The 24,129-nt window shown below is 34.8% G+C and overlaps 1 protein-coding gene across 1 annotated transcript in view; it reads right to left on the reverse strand.

Moving 5' to 3' along the window:
* PODN (podocan) overlaps positions 1–24,129 on the reverse strand; it is an 829,411-nt gene that overhangs the window by 309,980 nt on the left and 495,302 nt on the right. The window contains exons 6-7 of the mRNA XM_044085452.1: positions 20,332–20,488; positions 1,584–1,699 (exon numbers count right to left, since the gene is read on the reverse strand). Coding sequence (XP_043941387.1) covers positions 1,584–1,699; positions 20,332–20,488 — 273 coding nt within the window. The remainder of the gene's footprint in view (positions 1–1,583; positions 1,700–20,331; positions 20,489–24,129) is intronic.

Here is a 24,129-nt window from a genome sequence, read left to right on the forward strand (position 1 = left end):
CTTCAGAGGTTTCTAACAAAGAAGATCGAGGGACTCCAGCACGTGCAGTACACAGACTGACTAAAGTCTCTGTCACTTTACTCTGTATTGTAAGAGTTCTTAGGGGAGGCTTATGCTTGTCTTATATAGCAATTTCAGACCCAAACTTAATGAACTTGCTGCATATCTGTAAATCAAACAGGACTAGGGCCACCTGTTCCAGGGACCTAAATATGGCCTGTGACTTAAATAGGACATGCTGGAGGGACAGATTTATCTCCCAGCAACTACTGCATCTTTGGAATAGGCTACCTATTTATGTGAAACTGAGCACCTCTATGACACTGCTCAAAAGGAAACTGGACGAATTGAGGGGGCACCATAAATTCTTACCAGGAATAGCTCCCACAACTCTCTGGGTATGGGCAGTTATTACTAAATGCAATCTTGGGTATTAACTAACATTTCTAAGGTATTACATTGGGATGAAACGGCTAGACTTGAAGTGATCTCCTGGTTGACAGCCTAGTAATCTCCTCTGATCGTAAGATCTTGGAAGGTGTCAGAAGCTTGGTTAACAATTTATTCAGTCCTTACATTGTTCTGAAATTTGTTTCCTGTTACTTGTTTTAGTTGTGCATTCCATCATCTTGCTTTTCTGACAGGCATGTACATGTCTGTGTTGCATCCTGTCTCCCTCCTTCCATTTAATAAGCATTCAGGTAGCATTTTACTTTTTTCAACAACTCACCTACTCATGGTAGTGCATCTGCTTGCAGGTCAAGTCTTGTTTATCTCTTTGAGAGTCAGGCACTCAAACAGACAGACTACTTCAATAACACTCACTTCTCAGATGTGATGCGACCTCAGAAACAGCATATTTAAAGTTTGGGGCTTTGGGGATAGAGGCCCCATTGCAGGGGTGCAGATGTTGCTGCTAATCTTAATTAAAACTGCTTCTGAGTGACTGGCAGCAGTTTTCAGAAACTCAAACAGATGGTACAGTAGTAGGTCTAAGTATTAATCTATATTTTTCAGTGTGTCCCTGAATGTCTTTCTGTGTAAATTAATAACTGAAATGACTTAACAGCAAAGTACATATACAGCCAGCCTACTAGTACAGATGGCTGTCATTAAGCAAAGTACCTCCTGCTTTACTTTTATTATTATGCTTAATAATGGACATGAGTTGCTCAGAAATTATCTGAGAAGACTATTGTTTGAGCACCTCCTGTATGTGACATGAAATATTTTATGTGAAAGTGACATCCATTGAGGGAGTAGCCCAACGAAGAATGTTTCTACTTATATTTATTTGTGTTTGTCCTCTGGGAAATTCCAACTTGGAATAGTCCATTGTCATCAGAGGCCACAATAGAAAAGCTCTATACATGCAAGACACATCCACTACCTCTCTTCAGTATAATTTCAGGCACCATGTTTCTTCTGACATCCTAGACCAGTTAAATGGATCCAAAAATATAGCAGATTGTATACCACAGGTGCAGAAAGTAATTATGTTTGTCAATACTATGACTAAGGAAAAATCAGCAAAATATTATTGCGCAAAAGAAAAATGTGTAATTTACTGAACAGAGTCTTACGTAAAGGTTTCATCATCTATTCCTTCATTGGTGATGTAGTTGTTCTGAAGATATAGCTCTCGAAGATCATGTAGGTTAGTGAAGGCTCCCGTAGGAATCTTTTGAAGCTTGTTGCTCTACAACAATATAAAACAACCCACATCATCATATATATTGTTTTTGTTTTTTTTTACATAAGTAAGCCACTGTATTTGCATGCAGCATTTATATTGCAAAGTATGAGTTCTGTTAGTCCAGTGCAGCATACTGTATAATGTATACCCTCAGTACTATACAGAGTAATTAAATTGCAAAAGGAAATTATCATCCTAGCCAGTCCTACTAATGAAAATTCTGATTTTGCATGTAAAGTACGTTATGTTTTGGAGCAAATAAGGAAAACATTTCAAAATTTCAACCATATAATCTTAAAGCACACACAACCTTTGCAAACCTAGTTCAGCACCCATTAACTATCTGAAAGTCACAGTTTCATGTCTCACTTACCAGTATCAATCCTGATAAATTGTTCTGTTGCAGAAAGCTACCAACCCATGAAACTGTGACCATCATCCCACTCCACAAATGTGATAACCTTGGCCAATATTGACTAATTGCAATACTCTTAAAATGAGCAAAAATACACAAGAAAGTAGCACATCAAGACATTTTACAGCACTTTAGTATTAACAACTTTCTAACCTCCCCACATTAATGTTTTAGACTTCATCATGGAACTGAGCCAGTTTCCTTCTTTGATCAAGAGCATCACATAAAACAAATGAGCAGTAAAGAAGCAGTCAGCTGCATTTTCTTTGACCCTTTGACATAGTATATCATGTTACCTGATTAAGCCCCTTAGTCAGTTTCATCTGTTTCCCTTCCTACATAGTTTGCTTCGCCAGCTATGTGGTAAACAGAATCCAAGCCATATGACTGGAAAGCAGACCACTAGAGTCCCTGTCAATCCACTCAAGTGTCCTTCAACAGTCATATCTTTGACGCATACTATTCCAAGCCTTCACAAACATCATGTCACTGGCATAGTGCTCAACAGAAACAATACAATATGTTGATGTTACCACACTAAATTTCACATCACACACTACCTCTGCCATTAACACATTTTTGCATATTGCTTTTAACAATGTCTGGTGTTGGCTTAAGTACATCCATGCTCAAACTAAATACAAAGAAAATCAAATTAATGTTATCTACTCTGAAAAATATGAACCGGCTTTAGCCAAAAACCTAAAAAACACTAAACAAGGATGCAACAATAGTGGAAAATGCGTCCTGCTTTAAACTACTTGGAGTTTCTTCTAAATTAAGCCCATGATTCCCACACCCCATGAATTACACTAGTTACTGCTACATCTGTCTTATTAACCTCACTTTTCTACTCATCACTTCTTTTCACTACTCATTTACAAAACCAGAAAAATCTTATAATCATGCCTTCAGCATCTCACTGGGTCACTTTCAGAGAGCACATCATTGTGTGCCATTTACTCACTAATTTCTTTACTATCCCATTAAGTGATTGCCTCTCCAATCACTCATCAAATACTACTTCCCCAAACATTAGCTCAAGTCCGCTAATAAACTTCTCATTATCCCTCACCATTCTCCCAATAAATACAGCAATGCAGAATTCTCTACTAGAGTCCCAAAATACTGAAATAATCTCCCCCCGCCCTTATCAAGTATCACTGCTCAAAGGAATTTGCTAATATGGGTGTACATGACAGGTCAGTAACCTTTAAGTACTGTACAACAAACCTATTAACTCTCATATCACATGTTTTTAGCACTTCATACACAATACCCCAACTCTTCCCCTTCCTAATATTCTCTGATCTTAAATCCTCTGGGAAAATGAGTCTCACTTACATATAATGAGCATATTTTGCATTCCTGCTGAAGCTCTATATTAATTAAAACTGGAATGTTATAAACACTCCTATGAACAGCTTTGTTTATATTCATATGAAAACATTGTCATTGTCATTTCTGTATACATAAACCCACGAGCAATCTACTTCTTACCTATACAGAAAACATTTTGTTATTTACATTGTGTGAAAATTAATATGTACAACTGGGCATACTCTGTGCAAACTAATATGTCACAATTGGGAAGTACCTATAGCTATATACTGGTATTTTAGTTCTGTTAAAAGCTTGTTTTATTTATGCTGTATTTTACCATGTGTTTAACTAAATAAATATTTTATGTTGTGCTAACATTTTATACTATATTGTCTGCAACTTCTAACAATAACCTATGTTACTACTGCCAACCTACCCCCTACCCCCACACATAGACACATCCATGCCTCCTGTTAAAATGGAAATCTTTGCCTAGTCAAGCCACCCTGGATAATAAATGCAAACCATCAATCAATCAATCAATCAATGACTCAGTGGACAGCATGAATATCTCAATCCACCACCACAAGTCAAGCAGAGGCACGAACATTGACTTCAAAAAGTGATGAAAAACTGGGATGTTACACACAAAAAATATTTAAATACTTTCATCCAAATGGTATTGACCAAGGACTTCATCAGAACTCTGCATATAGCCCATCTTCTGTACACACACACACACACACACACACACACACACACACACACACACACACACACACACACACACACACACACACACACACACACACACACAGTCATCTTTGCATTTTTGCATCTATGTGTTAGATGATCCTCCATCTAAACTCCCAAGTACTTTACTGTGTCTGCAGCCTCAGTTTCTAATCACTATGTTAACCTTTATATCATGCGCCATCATATTTAGATAAGCTTGAATATTTACCACACATTATAGCTGCAAATTTGTATTGGTTCCACAAGATACCATTGCCTTTGAACTATTCTGTTATTTGTGAAAGCCTTACTAAAGGGCATGGCATGGAAAACAGTGCCTGAATAACTAACCAGCACAGGATTATCTGTATATTTGAGAACAGTAGTCTTCCAACAGAATTGCCACAGATCCTTTACAAAGACTGCAGACAGCAGAAGGCTCAGGATGGAAGTATGTGGAATCACAAGACTGAAGACTCTGACTTGGCTGGATCTTTCTTACAGTATTTACTGTTCTTTGGATCTGGGATATCATTAAATACCTACTGACTACAAACAGCAGAGTCACATAGAATCACTATCAGGATGTATTGGTTTAATATTGTCTAATCAATTCCCCTATGAAACCTCAACTTACAATAGACTAAGGTACCAAAACCCCAAATGCAAATGCCTGAAACACAGAAAGGCTGACATTTCCAAATGTAAGCAGTTTTGAGCACCACTAATGTGGGAGGCAAGACCTAACACCCTCCCCAAACTTAAATATACCAACTCCACACGAAGAAGGGAGAAAGCCCCCAAAACAAAGGAAAATCACTATTGGCACACACTTAGAAATCACACCAACAGTGATCTCTAGGGAGAACAGCAATCTGTGTTTCTCAACCTCTTCTGATTCAGGCATTTAACACCTGATTAATTTTTTTTTTCAAATAGAAATTTTATTCATTTTGCTTTATAGACATATCACAAGCAGTTGTAGTTTAGAAATGAACATTAATACATAAGAGAACATAAAATTATTAACTATGTACACTATGTACAACAGTGCTGCTTAGGGATAATGCAACCCCTGAAGATAACCTTAGTAAAACAGAAAAACATATATGAGGGAAGGTAGGTACTGTAACTACACAGAATGTATTACCCTTCATTTAAGATATAGATATGAGATCGGATAGAAAACATATATACTTATCTTGAGCCACAAAAATGAGGGGAATGTGGGAAACAAAAAAGGAGTTAAAGGATCAAAAAGAAACATAAAAAGGAAGAGCTCTTAGTAGTAGGGTTGCCAACTTTTCAAATGCCCAAAATGGGACATTTTTGGTACAAACATCAGGTTTTGCAGGGCAAAACATACCCAAGGCCAGTACAAAGGACAGAACTTCACTTTTTTGCCTAAATAAAAACTTATTCTTTTAGCATTTTAGTTGCTTATTCAGTTTCTTATAACATTTAGGTGTTTTAGATACAGAATAACTGTTTTATGCAACTATTACATAAACTATAGGAAATATGTTTGTCCTAAAAATCTCAGGACATTTGCCATTTTTTCGATTTCTTTGCAGGGCACAACTACCCAAAGAGGGAGTGTCCCTCGCAAAGTGGGACAGATGGTAACCCTACTTAGTAGTATTGTACCAACTCAGATTACCAGTAGTTAGGTGTCAGCCAAAAGCTCAAATATGAAATTCCAGAATTTCTGGAAATAGGTATGTTTATACAAATTTGTTATTAAAAGCTTTTGTGAAGTAATGTATTCCTAAACCCTCTGCAAGGCATCTTAGAGCGATCTAGCCAGTGTTTGTAAATGTAGAATTTAACTAATAAGCAAAGTGTTATTAAGATATGAAGTCTTAAGTTTGATAGTTTAAGATTAGTAATGTGTAATAATACCATCTCCCAGGAGAGGGTTGATTTGTGGTAGCCCATCTTGTCCAGTCTCACCTTGAGAGAGCACCAAATATTGTGAGAGTATCGACAAAACCATATTATATGTAGGATATCAGCCTGGGGGTAGGAGCAGCAGGGGCATGCAGGAGATACATTCGGGTTAAATTTATTTAAATGTGTAGGAGTGTAGTATAAGTTATTGTTAATCATAAATTGTGTATAAGTATGCTTTTTAAATGGGGAGAATAGAAGGGTGGATTTAATGGCTGATATCTTTTGTTTTTCTAATAAGATAAACCCTTGTTGATCCCAGTATACTATCTTATCTTGGTACTGAATTGTAATTATGGATTCATAAGAGAGGGATAGCATATTTTTCTTACTTGCTAAGATCTGCAGCACTTTAGATACCTGGTTGAAGTCAGAGTCAGCAAGAGTGAGATCTTGAAGTAAGGATGCAATAATTTCTCTAATTTGCTGCAGAATTATGACGTATTTCTTAGATACATTTAAGGTAACTCGTAGTTCTAGGGGCGAGGAAGCTTTATGTTTATGAATATCCCAGAGTGTGTAGTCTTTTATTAGAGGGTAGTCAACAAGGTTAATCATGCTGTTATTCAGTTTGATATTGGGGTTTAAATGGATGGGTTGGAATAGAAGGAGAGCTTTGTCAAGTTTCAGGGATTTAAAAATCTCTTGGAAAGATTTGATTTTGCCCTTTAAGATGTGGTGTAACTTTAACTTCCCAAGAGTTAGTGGGTCTAAGAAGGGGAGAGCTTTAGGATACAAATTATTTTCCAGAGCATGATTATACCACATTTTTACCCACAGGGGAGTCCACATTTGGTTGTTCGGCTGGTAGTTGACAATTGTAATTAATCTGTTAGCATGCAGGATTCTACAGTAGAGTTGAAGGTCTGGCATGCCAAGACCTCCCCTAGATTTTGGGAAAATAAGTCTTTGGTATGACGCACTTATCGACTTTGGATGCCAGATGAACTTTGCTACAGCTTTGTGAATTTTATTGAAGAATGTGTTGGGAATAGAGGAGAGAGATGCATACAAGTGATAAGTTTTGGGAGGATGTTCATTTTAATGATAGATGTTTTAGATAGTAAAGGCAGTTTCATCTGTTGCCATCTGGAACATGTGATGAATTTGATATTACCCATCTGTAGATATGCCATCTGACAAATGTGTTGTTTTGAAATTTTTACAAGTGGGAAAGACTATGCAAAATGGGCAAAAATTAGAACATAAAACTTGCTGAATTTTTTTGATTCCAGCCACTGGTGCCAGCATATGGCAGGTAAAGAAGAGTTTCCTCATATCCAAATCGCAGACATCTCTTATGTGAAAAGATGCAAGTGTAAACTTTATATAACAATACATGGATATGCAAATGGGTATGCTAGAGTAGGACGAAGAGACGAAGAAGGAAGGACAGAAGGAAGAAAGTGTTGCGGAAACAGATAGTCACAAGACTGGAAAACCTCCATTATCAGTCTTAACAAAAAGCTGAGATCCCTTATCAAATCCCCTAAAGCCAGCTATGAAGGCAGAATTGTGGCTGACACCAAACACAACCACAAAGCATTCTATAGCTATATCAAAAACCTCAAAGGCAATACATAGATTTGATCTGAGTTATTGCACAATGGCACCTCCTTTACTGAGCCGCCAGATATAGCCAACATACTGGCTGACAGATTCAGTGCCAACTTTACCCCCCCAAGGGCCCTATCACAATACCAGCAGAAAGCCTGGTACCTACCATTTCTGTGGCACAGGTAAAAGCTGCATTGTCCAAAGCCAAGAATGCAGCATCCATGGGACCTGATAATATCCCTGGCTGCATCCTACATGAGCTACAAAATGAACTGGCACCACATCTGTGTGCCCTGTTCAATCACAGCCTTACCTCAGGCTATGTCCCTAATGAATGGCGCACTGCTACAGTCATCCTGCTCCATAAAGGGGGAGCAACTACAGACCCTGGGAACTATCGTCCCATTAGCCTGATGAGTCTGGCATGCAAAGATATGGAGCACATCATCATGGACCTGCTTAACAAAGATATAGGCAATCTCCAAACTCTTGACCCCATACAGTTTGGCTTTGTCAAGGGGAGATCCTACCTGCTGAACTGGGTTGATTTCTTTGAGGCAGTCACCAAGGCTCTGGATGAGGGTAAGGCAGTGCATACAGCCTACTTCAACCTGGCCAAGGTCTTTGATAGCATTCCCCACTCAGGTATCATTGATAAACTCACCAAACTAGGCATCAATCCTTACATCACTAGGTGGGTTGCAAACTGGCTCACAGACAGGACCCACAGAGTTTTAAGTTGTGGATTCCAAGTCAGACTGTTGACCAGTCATGAGTGGAGTCCCACAGGGCTCGGTCCTGGGCCCTCTCCTGTTTGGCATCTACTTCTCAGAAGTCCAGACCAACACAGAAGGACTCTGGCTGACCAAGTTTGCTGATGACTGCAAGCGAGGAGTCATTATCAACTCCCCAACTGAAGCAGACATCCTACAAAAGGGCCTCTCTGAGACCAATGACTGATGTCTTAACCATGGCCTGAAGCTTAATGCCAAAAAATGTGTTATCATCTCCTTTGGAAAAAAACTCAGTTCCCATAAATAACCACATTGATGGAGCCCACTAAGCACTGAAGGGGCCATAAGAGATCTGGGCACCCAGGTCAACAGCCACCTCACCTTCGACCACCACATTGCCACTGTGATCAGAAAGACCTGCTATGTGGCACAACTTATAACCAAAGGTTTCACACCCAGGAAGAAAGAGGTCATCATCCCTCTCTACTCATCCCTCATTAGACCAGTCATCGAATATAATGCCCCATTTGGCATGTACCTGGCCAGACACCTACAACAGCTGGAGAGGCCACAAAAGTATCTCACAAAAAGGATCCTAGGCCTTAGACACATGCCCTATATGGACAGACTCAAGAAACTTCAGCTGTTCTCAGTCTCTTATCATCTACTTAGAGGTGATCTCTGCTTGACTTAAAAAGTCATGTCCGACCCAGCCCTACTTGAAATGCTATGTAAAGAAATCCCATTTCCCCCATGCCACACACTCCAGAGATCACAACCTCATTACCACAATTAACAGAACATGCTGCAGGGAAGGGTTCATCTCCCAAGGACTGCTCATACTCTGCAATAAGCTTCCCATTCATGTCAAGCAGAGCAACTCCCTGGCCCTCTTCAAGAGAAATCCTGATGAGTGGATGGGTAACAGAAAGTTCACTCCAAGATCACTCCAGTTGTCCTACTGGATAGGGGCACTATGAACTAACATCGAGTGGCATGGTGCCTGGGCAATTTTTTTTGGCTAGGCTTGTAAAGGCTCCAGGGCCATTAGCCTAGCACACACCTATGAACCTATGAGAAATATCCAATACGACAAACATGTAATTTTATTTTTAGCAGCAATGTCACTCCCCTCCTCTGAGCATCCTACTTGTTTCTTGATTGCTGGTTCAGCATAAACCAAATAATTCACATCTGATGTAAATTCCTCCCTTTTGGAAAGAGTGAAACTCACACTGTACATATTCCATGTTGGTTTGCAAAGATGAGTCAAGAGGCCATGCCACAGGATTTGTATCTCTGTCCATATCAGGCACTTGTATATCAGATGGGATGACGTATGTATGCATCTCTGTGTGCATACAACATATAATTCTGTACAATGTGTTTAGATTCTGGGGAGGCCTGTTTCTGCTGCAGCCCCAAGCTATCACTAACAATGAACCACTCCACAGTATTAAACTTCTCTGGAGAAGTGTTCCTGTCTGAAACCCCAAAGTTTACTGAGAGGAGTATTTCATTCCCTTTATTTGCTGAGCATACAGCAAGCCACTCGCTGCTTAAGCTGATTTCCTTGTCTCTGGTAGTGACAATAAATGTAATGTGTCTGCATGCTTGGTCAACGATGTAAGAGTTCAATGTTTTGTCCAACTTTATCTCAAGTATCCATCTGGAACATTTGACTACTTCATCATTCCTTGTAAATTATTCAGTAGTATTTGCCTAAATATTTGCTTTCACGTGTTGATTTACCAACCACTTGGTGTGAGAAACTTAACAAATGCATTCTTAATATCTCAGAAATAAAAGGGCAAAGGGGGGGGGGCAAGATGGTGAGCAGTTAACAGAACTGTTTTTTAGCTCTGCTTCATTTTAATATGAAATGTGAAATCATTATGGCTGGTGATTTTAATTGTATTTTATCAGACAAAGATTCCACTGCAGCTAGAAAGCTTGAGAATCACATCTTCAGCCAAACACTTAATAAATTTTGTAAATCTAATCTAATGAATTTAAAGAATATATATGAGCTAAGGAAAACTAACTCATTTCAATTTACCCATTTTTCATATACATATGGAACGCAAACAAATATTGACAAAATTTTTGTTTCAAACAATCTGTTATCACGTATCGGAGAAGGTTCAATAGTTTCATAGGCTCATAGGTTCATAGGTAGGTACTAGGCTATTGGCCCAAGGGCCTACATAAGCCTAGCCAGCAAGGTTCCATGGCTTACACCACCCAAGAAAGTTATTTTCCTGTGCCACTGTCGAGCAGAGACACAGAAGTGATCCCCAGGGTGTATTTCCTAGTTCCCATCCACTCATCAAGATTTTTCTTGAAGAGTGCTAATGAAGAACTTTGCTTGACATAGATGGGTAGCGTGTTCCAGAGTATAGGAAGTCTCTGGGACAGGAATCTATCCCTCCAGCGTGTCCTGTTTGTTGTGGTAACAAGGTTTAGGTCCCTAGAGTGTGTAGCTTGGAGGGATTGGGATTTCTTTAGGTGTAGCATGTCCAACAGCTCTGGGTTTGACATAGCTTTATATGTTAGGCAGAGATCACCTCGGAGTAGGCGATATGCTATGGAGTAAAGCTGGAGTTTTTTGAGGCGGTCAGTGTAGGGCATTTGTTTGAGGCCAGTAATCCTCTTTGTGATGTACTTCTGTGGCCTTTCCAGCTGCTGCAGATGTCTTGTGAGGTACATTTCAAAAGGGTCATTGTACTCTATAATGGGTCTAATGAGTGACGAGTAGAGGGGAACAATGACCTCTTTTTTCCTGGACGAGAACCCTTTTATGATGAGATGTGCCATAATGCTTTAATCTTTAATATTAATTTAAAATCTGACAATTTAATACATCACAAGAAATCACCAATGTACATTATTAAAATAAAAGGATTCAAGGATTGGTATGTTAAAAAGATCAAAACTTTCCTAGAAATAAGCATGAATGGTGAAGCATCTGACATTGTCTTATGGGATTTGTTAAAGGCTTATTTAAATGGAAGAGTTACAAGCTGGTATATTAGTAAAACAAGATAATGGGACAAAGAACTGAATACACTACAGGACAAAATATATACACTAAGTTAAATCTAAGAACTAAATGACACTATCAGTCAGTCTGAATTTAAGAATTTATATACAAAATATGTTGAAATTCTAAATCATAAAGTTTCAATAAACCTGGAAAAACTTAAATTTCAGGCATATTCAGTAAACCATTTAAGCTGCATAAACTTGCTCTTAGATCAAAGAAAATGAACAAACTAAATCATATCAAAGAAATGATAACACATATAAATAATAAAAACGAAAGAAAAACAGATATTAAAAGTATTCTTGAGGGTTTTAAAATATGTTATGAAAATATAAATAAATAATAAAAATAATCTAAATAATGATAGTATAGTTGAAACTTGTCTAAGGGAAAATATAAATAATAAACTAACAATTGAACAAATAAAAATTGATAGATTATTCACTTTAACAGAAATAAAAGATCAAATAAAAAAGTTAAAAATAAATAAGGAGCTAGGCTTAGATGGCCGTATATCATAACTCTATGAAATACTACCAGGTGATGCAGTTAAAATATTAGAAAAAATCTATACAGAAATAAAAAAAAACAACTGCTGAAGTCTTCCCATCATGGAAATATTCCCTTTTATCACCTATTTTAAAATAGAATAAGGATTCTACAAAGTGTTCATCATACAGACCTATTTCACTTTTACATGTGAGATGTTCATGTTCATTTTAGCTAACAGAATTAATCAACTTATAGCTAAACTAATTAACAATGATCAAACTGGGTTTATTTAAAATAAATAAGTACAGGATAACATAATAAGAATACATACATTAATAGACTATGCTAATGAAAAAGAGTTTATATCATTAGTCTCAATTTAGATAAGGCTTTTGACTCAGTTAATTGGTCGTACCTGTTTAAAGCACTTAAAATGTATAAGTTCTCATCTCATCTAATTGCATTAATTTCTAAGTTATACAACTCTTGCGATTATGTTAAAATATTTTTTTCATTCCAATTCCTTTAAATTACAAAAAGGCACAAAACAAGGCTGTCTATTATCACCTTTACTTTTTGTATTAGCTATAGAACCCTTTGCTAATAGTATTAGATCCAAGAACATTAATGGTATCAAAATAAAAGCAGATTTCAAACTAAACATTAATTTCTTTGCTGATGATATTTACTAACAACAGGAAATATAGAAAATTCATTAGAACATATATTTAGTTCTATGAGTCAGTTTGATGAAATCTCAAACTTAAGATTTAATCATAATAAAACAAGTACAATATTAATTAATAAAAAATAAAAAAAATCATCCAAAAATATTCCAACTTCAACTGGAAAAGCAATCAAATGAAATACCTTAGTATAACCATTATGTCTAATAGCAAAGAAATGATACAAACAAATGTTCAACAGGTTGTTAATAAAATTTTAAGTTTAGTCACAAATTGGAACAAATTATTCTTTACCATGGAAGAATGATTAATGGTTATTAAGATGGTAATTCTCCCTAAAATATCGTTTGTCTTAGAATTGTTAGAATTACATCTACCAAAAAAATTGATGAAGAAGATAAATAATATTCTACTTAATTTTGTTGGCATCCTACTAAACCAAGAGTTTGGTTTGATTGGCACAGAAAAGGTTGGGATAATGGTGGAATGGGATTCCCTGATATTCAATTGTATGCTACTTCAACAATTGTAAAAGTTATAGCATTGTAGCTAAATTCATCTTATGATTCAAGATGGAAACAAATATATCAAGAAATATTATTAATAAATAATTAATATATCACAACCAGTCATAAACAAACAGTCCCTAATAGCTTTACCTGTTTATTAAATGATTTTGTGTAAATGGAATCACACCCTCTTCTCAAATTTTCTATTTAAAAACATCATTTCCTCTTTCCAAAAGTTTACATATTCTAACTATTGTATTAAAGACTTGATATTTTCTATGTTTCCAATTGCCTATACAAATGATTGCTTAGAAACTCATAACTTCACAAAATGCTAGTATTGAAACAACAAAGTAAATAAAAACAATTGGACACAGTTGAGAAGGAAAATCCAGAGAATTATAAAATCCACCAACATTTTTATTAAACAGGAATTAATCCATATAACACAAGCTCATAAATGCATTAACTGTGTTCACCGCTTTTTCATCTTATCAAAGAAAGAGTTCATCAGATGTTATAGAACCAAAGTATCATACCTTAAATATAAATATCATTGACCTAAATCCAATCACAATTTTCCATCAATTATTTATGTAAAATACGAACCAAATTCAATTATAAAAAGAATACAAAACAGTGATATTATGTAAAAAACTTTACCATTTTCTTTCATTATGTATCATTGATTGTAAGAGTCTTTATAAAAAAACTAGAACCCTTATATATATAGCAATTGTGTATCATTTAAATTAGACTATAAGAAAATGCTATTAATTTCAAAAGTTTGGGCTCCGTCTAGTGTTGTCTCTTGTAAAAAACAATACCATTAAAATTGTAGACCATTAAAAACTACTTATAAGACCATTGTACTAAAACCAAAGAAAACAAAAGAGCATTTTGTGTCCAAAGGGATATGGTTGACAAAATTGTTATATAAGCAAACCATTACTACAATTTAGCTGCTCTCATTTTAAGTAATGGTAATAGGGAAATGTCATTTAAACCAGGGAAAACAGTGAAGAAAAAGGCAAACTGGTTCCAACACAGCACTCTTTAAGAGCAACACAACAAGGTAAGTGCTTTCACGGATTACATCCACTTCCTAAGACCAAAATATTAAAACTCAAGTCACATCTTTAAACATTCTAGCAGCCAATGAGGCACACTAATCACTGAACCAATTTAACATATTAATTGCCTTGTCTAAGCAGCGAAGAAACTAACATTAGTGTGTAAATCAGCAACACTATAAAACATAAATTGCAGCTCAAAAATTGCTAAGTACATAATTAAAGCTGACTCTGGTCTATCACATAAACATAAATATTAATTCTAAAATGTATCAACATTTAAAAATACTAATATATATATATATATATATATATATATATATATATATATATATATATACATATATACATATACATATAATAAAATCTGTCTAAAAATATGTATATGAAACTGGTCAATCTTGTGGACATATAAAATAAAAACCATAGGAAAGATATATATAAAAAACCAAGGACATAAGCCTGGTACTACTTGGTCAATGTTTCAGTGCTCTAGCTAGGTAGAGCTGTTGATTCTCCATCTAATATTATTGTCAGTAGTACTGTAGGAGATAGGATGTCACTAACTTTTGCTAGCAATGTGTGCATGGTATGTGATGTTATTAAGAACAATTGAGATATTCTCTTGACTGATCCTGGACTCAAAGATGTTATAGGTCGCCAACCCAGTTTTACTTTCAGGAATAACAAATCTCTTAACAGCCAGTTATGTTACAAATCCAAGGGTAGACAGAATGCTGTACAATGCGACAGAATGGGTACGTACCCATGCAGGAGATGTATGGCTTGAGTGTGTATATATGGGGGGGCACTTTTGTACATCCACAATTAGGCTTTGAGATTAGCACCACTTTATATGCTGATTGCCATACCAAGCACGGTGTATATTTTTGTTTCTGTACTATCTGTTTTTCATGCTATATAGGCAAAACAAATAGAGCCTTCAAAGAGAGAATTTTAGAACACCTAAGAGACATTAGGAATGCTAAGGAAACAAGTGCGTTGGCCATGCATGTTGCGAAAGAAGGCACTACACAAAAGTTTAAATTTTTTGTTCTAGAAGTCATACACAATAGTATTAGAGGTGGTGACATCAATAATAAGACAGAATTAGTGGAACAGAAGTGGATTATACGTTATCAAGCTGACAAACCACCAGGTCTCAATAGTAAGGTGTCTCTGAAGCCCTTTTTAAAAGCTAGAGCACTGAAATATTGACCAAGTAGTACCAGGCTTATGTCCTTCATTTTTTATATATATCTTTGCTACGGTTTTTATTTTATATGTCCACAAGATTGACCAGTTTTATATACATATTTTTAGACAGATTTTATTATATGTATATATATATATATATATATATATATATATATATATATATATATATATATATATATATCTATAATATATATTTTTAAATATATATTTTAGTATATTTAAATGCTGATACATTTTAGAATTTATATTTATGTTTATGTAATAGACCAGAGTCAGTTTTAATTATGTACTTAGCAATTTTTGAGCTGCAATGTATGTTTTATAGTGTTGCTGATTTACACACTGATGTTAGTTTCTTCGCTGCTTAGACAAGGCAATGAATGTGTTAAATTGGTTCAGTGATTAGTGTGCCTCATTGGCTGCTAGAATGTTTAAAAATGTGACTTGAGTTTTAATATTTTGGTCTGAGGAAGCGGATGTAATCCGTGAAAGGGCTTACCTTGTTGTGTTGCTGTTAAAGAGTGCTGTGTTGGAACCAGTTTGCCTTTTTCTTCACTATTTTGCTGTTTGCTACATTGGTTCCTTTATTGGTTCAGAGGTTTGTTCTGACTTTACTGCTAAACCAGGGAAAACATTGGCCTCTAATGTAACTTTCCGGGAGCACTACAGAATCCTGAAAGCCCAAAATCCGGAAGACCAAAATCTCGAAAGTTCAAAATACTGAAAACTCAAAATACTGAAACGTCAAAATACTGAAAACACACAGAATACTAACACTTACTATATTCCAGCACAAGTACATACAGAAACATATTACCCTTCAACTATACATTGGGGGGCAAGCACCTCTGCACCCTCCATTTGGGGGGCTGCACTTCCCACACTCCCTGCTACTTAAATATATCAACTCAGAGGTTGCACTTTACTACACTAAGTGCAATCTTGGAGTTGATATATTTAAGTAGCAGGGGGTGTGGGGGGGCACAACCCCCCCACATGGTTGTGCAGGGGGGCTTGCTCCCCATATTATACTTGGAAAAGAGTAATATGGTTTGTGTTTTATTTGTTTATGTATGTACTTGTGCTGGAATATAGTAATGTTTTCAGTATTTTAAACATTCGAGATTTTGGTCTCAGGATTTTGGGCTTTCATGATTCTGTAGCACTCCCAACTTGCCACAGTAACTCCTTATATTCTATACTGGTTTCCTGAGGCCCTCCCTTGATGTGTTGCATAACCTCTTTAAGTACAAAAAACAAAAACTTTGTGTTTCTACATTTCTTGGTGTGCTTATATAAAGCATTGTTCTCATTTTTAGTGGAAATATCATAGTGATGTTCACATATTATTTTCTTTAATGTTCTTTCTGTCTTTCCTACATAAAATACTCCACAGATATCACATGAAGCTAAATACACTATACTCTTTGTGTTACAATTCGAATGTCTTTCCTTCTATTTTTCTTTTCCTATACTTAATGTATATTACTTCTCTGTTAATAACATGAGAACATTGTGTGCATGCCTCACATTTAAAGGTTCCTTTCCTTTTTGTGTTTCCCTCCACTTTCACTCCATGTCTACCTTCTAACATATCTTTCAAATTTTTACCTTTTCTAAATATCACTTTTAGAGGTTTTTCTACCAGTGCCATAAGGTCCTTCAAACCTATAAATCTTTCCCATTCATTTTCTAGCACTCTTTTAATCATTGTTCCATCACCATTATATGCTATAAAATAGCCCTATCATAATTATTATTTTTGTTGTTGCTGGGTTCTTGATTGTCTTCTTCTTCTTTTTCTGTTAATACCAAACCCAAAATTGGTCTAAATCTTAAATTTCTCCCTTGACTAAATTCATCTTTTACCTGTTGTATTAATTGTAGAGGGTAATCTCTCTCTAAAAATAATTTTGTTAAAAAATCACATTCTGTATGAAAGTCTAAGTCATTTGAAGTCATTCTACTGACCCTGATGTACTGCCTCTTTAAAATACTTTTCTTTTGAAAAAAATGGATGTGTACTGGTTAAGTGCCAATAAGAGTTGGAAAACGTATCTTTCTTATGTATTTTGGATCTAAAGCCCCCGTCTCTCTTTTCTATGGAAACATCCAAATAGTTAAATTTATCATAGGACATATTATAAGTGAATTTAAAAAAAAAATAGTAGATACTTCCAAATAAATATTTTATAAAATCCCTAAATTTACTCTCAGTGTCAATCCAGAACAAGTATATGTCATCTAGGTACCTTTTATACAGCACCCAGCTTGATTTGAATTCAGAACCAAGAATATATTTCTCCTCCCAGGTTTTTAACACAATATTGACATAGGTGGGGGCACATAGGGCACCCATCACTACCCCTTTTAATTGTTTGAAGAACTCTCCACCATAAAAAATTAAATTGTTTTTTAATACCAGGCCAATTAACTCCAAACTTACCCTGAAGTCATTTTGTTTCAACTTTTTTTTCTGAGGCCTTCTTCAAACATTGCTAACCCCTTGTCATGAGGACTACATGAAAATAAATCAGTAATATCTATAGTAACACAAATAATGTTATATTTATAAATCTCTTTTGTGACACTCCTTAAAAATCCCATAAATATTTTAAAATCTGATTTTCATTATTCCATAACTTTTTTAATAAGAAATCTAGATATTTGGCTAAAGGGGCTGTTTTCAAACCCTCTGTAGACACTATGGGTCTTAAAGGTGGGTCTTTTTCAACCTTGTTCACTCTGGGTATGCCAAATATAGTGGGTATTTTAGGACTTTCATTACTCAGGTATTGGTATATATTTTGGTCAGTAGACCACTCAAGTAACAAATTGTTTAATATTAAATCAATCTTTCTTTAGGAATTTTAATTTCATTTATTGAAACTCTTAAATATTTTTATCACCCAAAATGTCCATCATCTTCTGTTCATATATTATGGCATCCATATTAACTGCCCCTCCACCTTTGTCAGGTCTCATGATCCTTAACGTTTGATTTGCCATAATGTCTTTAAGCACTTCCCATTCACTTTTATACAAATTATGTTTTCTCCTACCATTAAAAACTCTTTTTCTAAGTTCTTTTTCTATTAATGTTTCAAACTTTTTGACCTGTGGTTGCAATGGGGTGTTGAATATATGTTTCTTTCTAATACCATCTTTTTTATTATTATAGTGGGGGTTCTTGGCAAAAAATAAGTCCAAATTTACTTTCCTTACAAATGTTTTAACGTCTAAAATCACCTTTGTTAAATCACATTTCTTCTGTGGGACATACTTAAACCCTTTGGACAATAAACTAAAGTGTTCTTTCATTAACTCTAAGTTACTATACTTAAATATATAAAAATTGCTGCAAGTATATTTGTATCCATCTTTTAAAATCATGTCATTCCATAATGTAGGTCCTATGGTGGGGGATTTTAGTACCTGCCTCTTCCCCTTTGTTCTCTTCCTGTTCCCATCTGGTTGTAAAAAAATTGGAAGCTCACATACTGATTGCTGTTGTTCAATCTTTCTGACCTTTGAAGGAGAGGGTATTCTAAAGGGTTGTTTAATCACAATTCCTCACCAGTGTAATTAATTTCATAATTCTCATTTCTTAGTTCATCTCCTTCTCTATGTCTTTCCATTTGTTCATATGTTCCTGAATCTGTGTATGTCATTCTAATGTTTTAAGGCATAGGATAACTTTTTCTTTTTCTATATTCATTAATATATCCCTTTCTAGTTTTTTATTTTTCTGTGGATTAAAATATCACACTTTTCATCTACCCTTTTTTAATTTATTAGCATCAATTCTTAAATGGTACTGATATATATATATATATATATATATATATATATATATATATATATATATATATATATATATATATATATATATATATATATTTATACTGTTAAAAATTTAAGGTCCAAATACAATTAAGATTCTGAGAATTGGTTGATTTTACAAATATTTGCAGACTTTATGAACACAGACATAAATAAGATAAGAAATCATTTCCCAAATTATTGGAATTCTTAATAAATATCATAAATATAATAAATATCAGTAGTAATGCAATGAAAAATAAATCATATTTGTCACAAATTTATAAAATTCTTAAGTTAGATTTCACATATTTAGACAATTCCTATTGGAATTATTCCTCAAAAATTAATAATATTATATTAAAATCTACAGATAAAAGCACGTCTTCATTATATTGGAAAAATTTCACTTGGAAATTCTTACACAGAGCTTTTGTCACTCCTAATACAATTACAGTTATATATAAATCAAATAGAATTAAATGCTGGAGATGTGATTCTGAAATGATATCCCCTTTTTGAAAGAAATTAACTTTATTCAAAAACTATGGTCAGATAAATGTAATATTTCTAAATCTTTAGTTTTAGTCAATGCTCAGATCCCTGAGATAATTCCAAAAATCAAACAGCCTCTTCTTTGCTCTATTCTTGCTATAGCATAAAAGTAATTACTAAAAATTGTAAAAGTAAAGTTACCCCCTCTAATGTTGAATTTATTATTATGGCAAAAATTGTTTGCAGTAATGGATTGCATACTATGAAGATGAGAACTTCTAATATTACCCATTCATGCAAATCTTGGCTTAAACTTAAAGACTTGCTTGAAAAATATTAATTGCTGTTTACATGTATAACTTTACTATATTGATCAGCTGTGGACATATGTAAATAGTTATTTGTTTAATTAAAAAAAAAAAGAAATAAAAGGGCATACTTGTACTCCTAGCTTAAAATAGACAATTAAGCCTGACATTTACTTTTTGAGTTATTTAATAACCTGATATTAACATGCCATGATATTCTGAAGTTATTTTTATAAATTGTAATAATTGTCTGTATCACTACTACTACTTACCTTTAAATGCAGTTTATTTAGTGCAGAAGGTAGATTTTTAGGCACATATTTCAGGAAATTGCTTGACAATATTAAGATTTCAACACTGTCTGAGCCATTAAACATCGGATCAGGCAAACCTGCATCTGTTAGCTTATTGTTGTGAAGATAAACTGATCTGAAAGAATGAGAAATAAAATTAATGAATTAATATTTTCAATAGGTTTGCCTTAACAATGAACAAAGTACAGTACTGCTGTGTACAACATAAATGGTGAAACTACACAGACTCAGAGAGCTCATTCTTAAATGAGTATCAGTTTTAATATGTTTATACATGAAGTGTCAAACACCAAATGTCTCATGTTCTTTTGCCTAAACCCTTAAATAAATATAAAACTTGGAAAGAATGCTGCACTTTTTGCAAGCAGTAAATGACTAATGTTCACTAATTCTAGTATATTCCATCTTCTCAGCACAGCTGTCTTTAAACTAGTCCTGGATAATGTGATAACGTTCACAGTGGATACCAGTATTAAGATGCAGTAGGATATGCTACTACAATACTATTCTCTGCCTACACCTGAAAAGCTAATGTCCAAAACATTCAAAATAAAAAGATAAGTGCATCTGGTTAACCTGCCATGCTATCCATATGTGACTTTTTAGAAAAAATGTCTTGGATATGAAATTTAACTCATTCAAGCCTATAATACCTTTTTGTATATTTTTGTATATTTCCACTTCATACCCATACCTTCTTATGGTGTTCAGAACTTTTTGAGTCTGACTTCTTTAACTAAATGACTTACCAGCTAATAATAAACAGTGTCAGAAAGTGCAATGAGTTATTAACAAAATGGAGACTAATATTGTTAGTCTAGGATATCCTGCAGTGGAGAAATTAATCTTTGTTTTATGTTCATATTTTCATAACTGAGAGATCTACATGTTATTGAGGTATATGGTGTGAGACCTTAATATGGGAGATATGATAATTCACTGAAAATGCTGGTTTATATCACTCTATACAGGAAATATTGCTAGCTGTTTGTTAGTAGTTATGAAAATAATCAATATTATCATATTTACCTCGTATATTACCTTCAAAAAACAAGTGACTTACAAACAGTTGCATGACATTAGATGGAACAGTAGATGTCACTGAAAAAATCTGTCTTTGATATTTGCACTGTAGGTTGCACATCTTGAAAGATAGTCATATTTTTGTATTGCTAACTATACAATTAAACATACATTTTCATATTACTATAAATATCTAAATAAACATGCACTTATAGAGGAATTTCTTGTTGTCATGTGAAAGCTTATCTCTGGTTAACAGAAATGTTCTAACAATATATGTCTGGCTTATATATTTTTCAGGATATGCACATTTCTTTGTGAAAGTTTAGAAACATATAATGTGGGGTTTGTGTGCATTATAATACATTACAGGATTTATGGAATAGACTGAATATACTGATTATTATCACATTAAAGGATATCTTACTGATATCATTGCTGTTTGTATAGTTGTAATAGCTTTTATTGTTCACTAAGCATTTACATTTGTTTTATCTTATGCTTATTATGTTTATTTTTCATAAAATGCTCTGGAATGCAAGATGTGTGTAGGTTGCTAGAGGTGTGACATTCCACACCACATAGGTGTTAATAAGTTAATCTTTGCACTAGTGACTAAAATGAATAAAACATGTTCAGCTGTTAGAGGTATTAAACAAAGAGGTGCAAGACATTAACACCAATGCTTCCTCTGTTGAATAGAAGACCAATAAAATAAGGAAGACTGCCATGGCTTACATGGTAGAATTAAGTAATTAATAGACTGAATATTCAGAGGATGATTCCAAGAGAGACAATGTTACTGTCCTTAGCCTTCCTGAACTGAAGTAGGGACAAATACTTTTTATGTAGATGGGCTCCTCACAAGTCTCCAGTTATTGTGAGAGCATATCATTCCCCTCCAGATAAGGCCATAATCCATTGTCACCATTCATCCTTTCATGTCACTGTCAAGTTCCTAAATTATAGGGTTTAGTCCCATGCACTGTGTGACAGAGGGATAAAACGTTAACCACAACACAGCCAACTTGAGTTCAAGTAGTGGTCTGGGTGTTGAAGGAGCCAGACAAGAGAGTGAGAATGAGCAGCCTTGCTAGTTCACCCACTTCAAAAGGGAGAGGAATATATTTTCCTGGTGATGAGTACAGTGCCATAAATGTATGGCACACTGTTGTTAATATGTCAGCATTAAAAGAGGAGCCAGAGCTAAATGATGTTACATGCAAGAGTTGCATGTGCAGAACAACATATGTGATTATGCTGGCTGCTCAACTTCACTTCTCCTTCCCAAACCACAACTCATGTAGTTGCAGCCTTTGGGTGGGTTAGCATTGAGGATGTTCAAGGTAAAATGGTGCAGCTGAACTGTTGATAGCCGGATGGTTCACAAAAAAAAAAAGAAGCAAAATACTATACAGAGTGACAGGATGTTTTTGAAAGAGGTCAGATTGTATCAACACATTTCCTGGGGCTGAGCTAAAACTCATTTAGCAGCATACCTTCCTCAGTCTCACAGAAAAAAAGAACACTAATTACACAAGTGCATATGTGAAGCACAGTACAAGGTCCATAAAATGCCGAATGAGGTAATCAGTAACCATGCATCTGTTGTGCCAAAATGAATGACATGCAGACAAGTGATGAAGAAGTTAAAGACCCTACTGCTTGATTTACTTAGATAACATTAACCAAATCATACTAGTTAATTTGGAATGATATTGTATTAGTGTTTTAAAATACAAAATTCCATTGTTACAGTTTTTCATCACTTTCATATTTTTTCTTAAGCACTTATTGTGACTAATGTTTGTTTAATTAGTAGCTATTCCTTATTAGCAATGACTTATAGTGTTAAAATGGTGTTATCGGCACCAGTAGAAAAAGAACTTTGAGATCCATGAAGTTATATCACATGGCCTGAGTTCTTTTGCTAAGAGGGTTCAACCAAGATTTACTCAGCACGTATCAGAGCAGATGGGTAGATGTTTCTCCACTAGAGAGAGTATCCTTTTAGATATTTTATAGAAGGGATGTCTGCCAGCAAAGATACTGCTCTTCTAGGGTTAGTTCCTGTCATTTGAGTAGGAAATTGTTTGGAAGAACTACTGGTGGATAATTCTTTTTGGTCAGAAATACAAATTAAAGGGTTATAGCATTACTCAAGTCTTGGTAGTGGATCATAAGAATTTACTAAGTTATCAACCAGAAAGTCATTTCAAGCCTAGTCATTTCATCCCAGTGTAATACCATAGACACTGTAGTCAAACCCAGGATGGAATTTAATACACAGGATTGCATTTAGTCTGGTATAGTCTGCATAGAATGAAATTAGATTTCTATTTTGGTCTGCAAATCTGTTATTCTTGTGGGTGATTGAAATGCTGTCTTAAATACTGACCAGACAGGTTAACGGCAAATCTAGCCAAGAAAGCTATGCATTGCACTGGGTATAGTAAATCTTGAAAAGTTATTCATGAAAAACTCAGGCAGTACACTTTTAAAGGTTAATGATGTGTGGTTTGATTTGATTAGAACTTGATTCTTAATTTCCGAATCACTTTTATGCAGAGTGCTGACATTTAATATCTACCCAGTAAAAAAAGCTCACCACACAACATTTCTGTTAGAAATTTTTTTCTCTACACAGGGAATCTGCTTGTCACAATTTACCCTTTATACTCCAGAAAGATAGTTTCAGTGAGCTCTTAGGCCAGAAAAGAGTATAAATTTCTA

Source organism: Protopterus annectens, chromosome 10.part0 (genome assembly GCF_019279795.1).
Source record: "Protopterus annectens isolate FY-2018-M chromosome 10.part0, PAN1.0, whole genome shotgun sequence".
Lineage (NCBI taxonomy): Eukaryota > Metazoa > Chordata > Ceratodontiformes > Protopteridae > Protopterus > Protopterus annectens.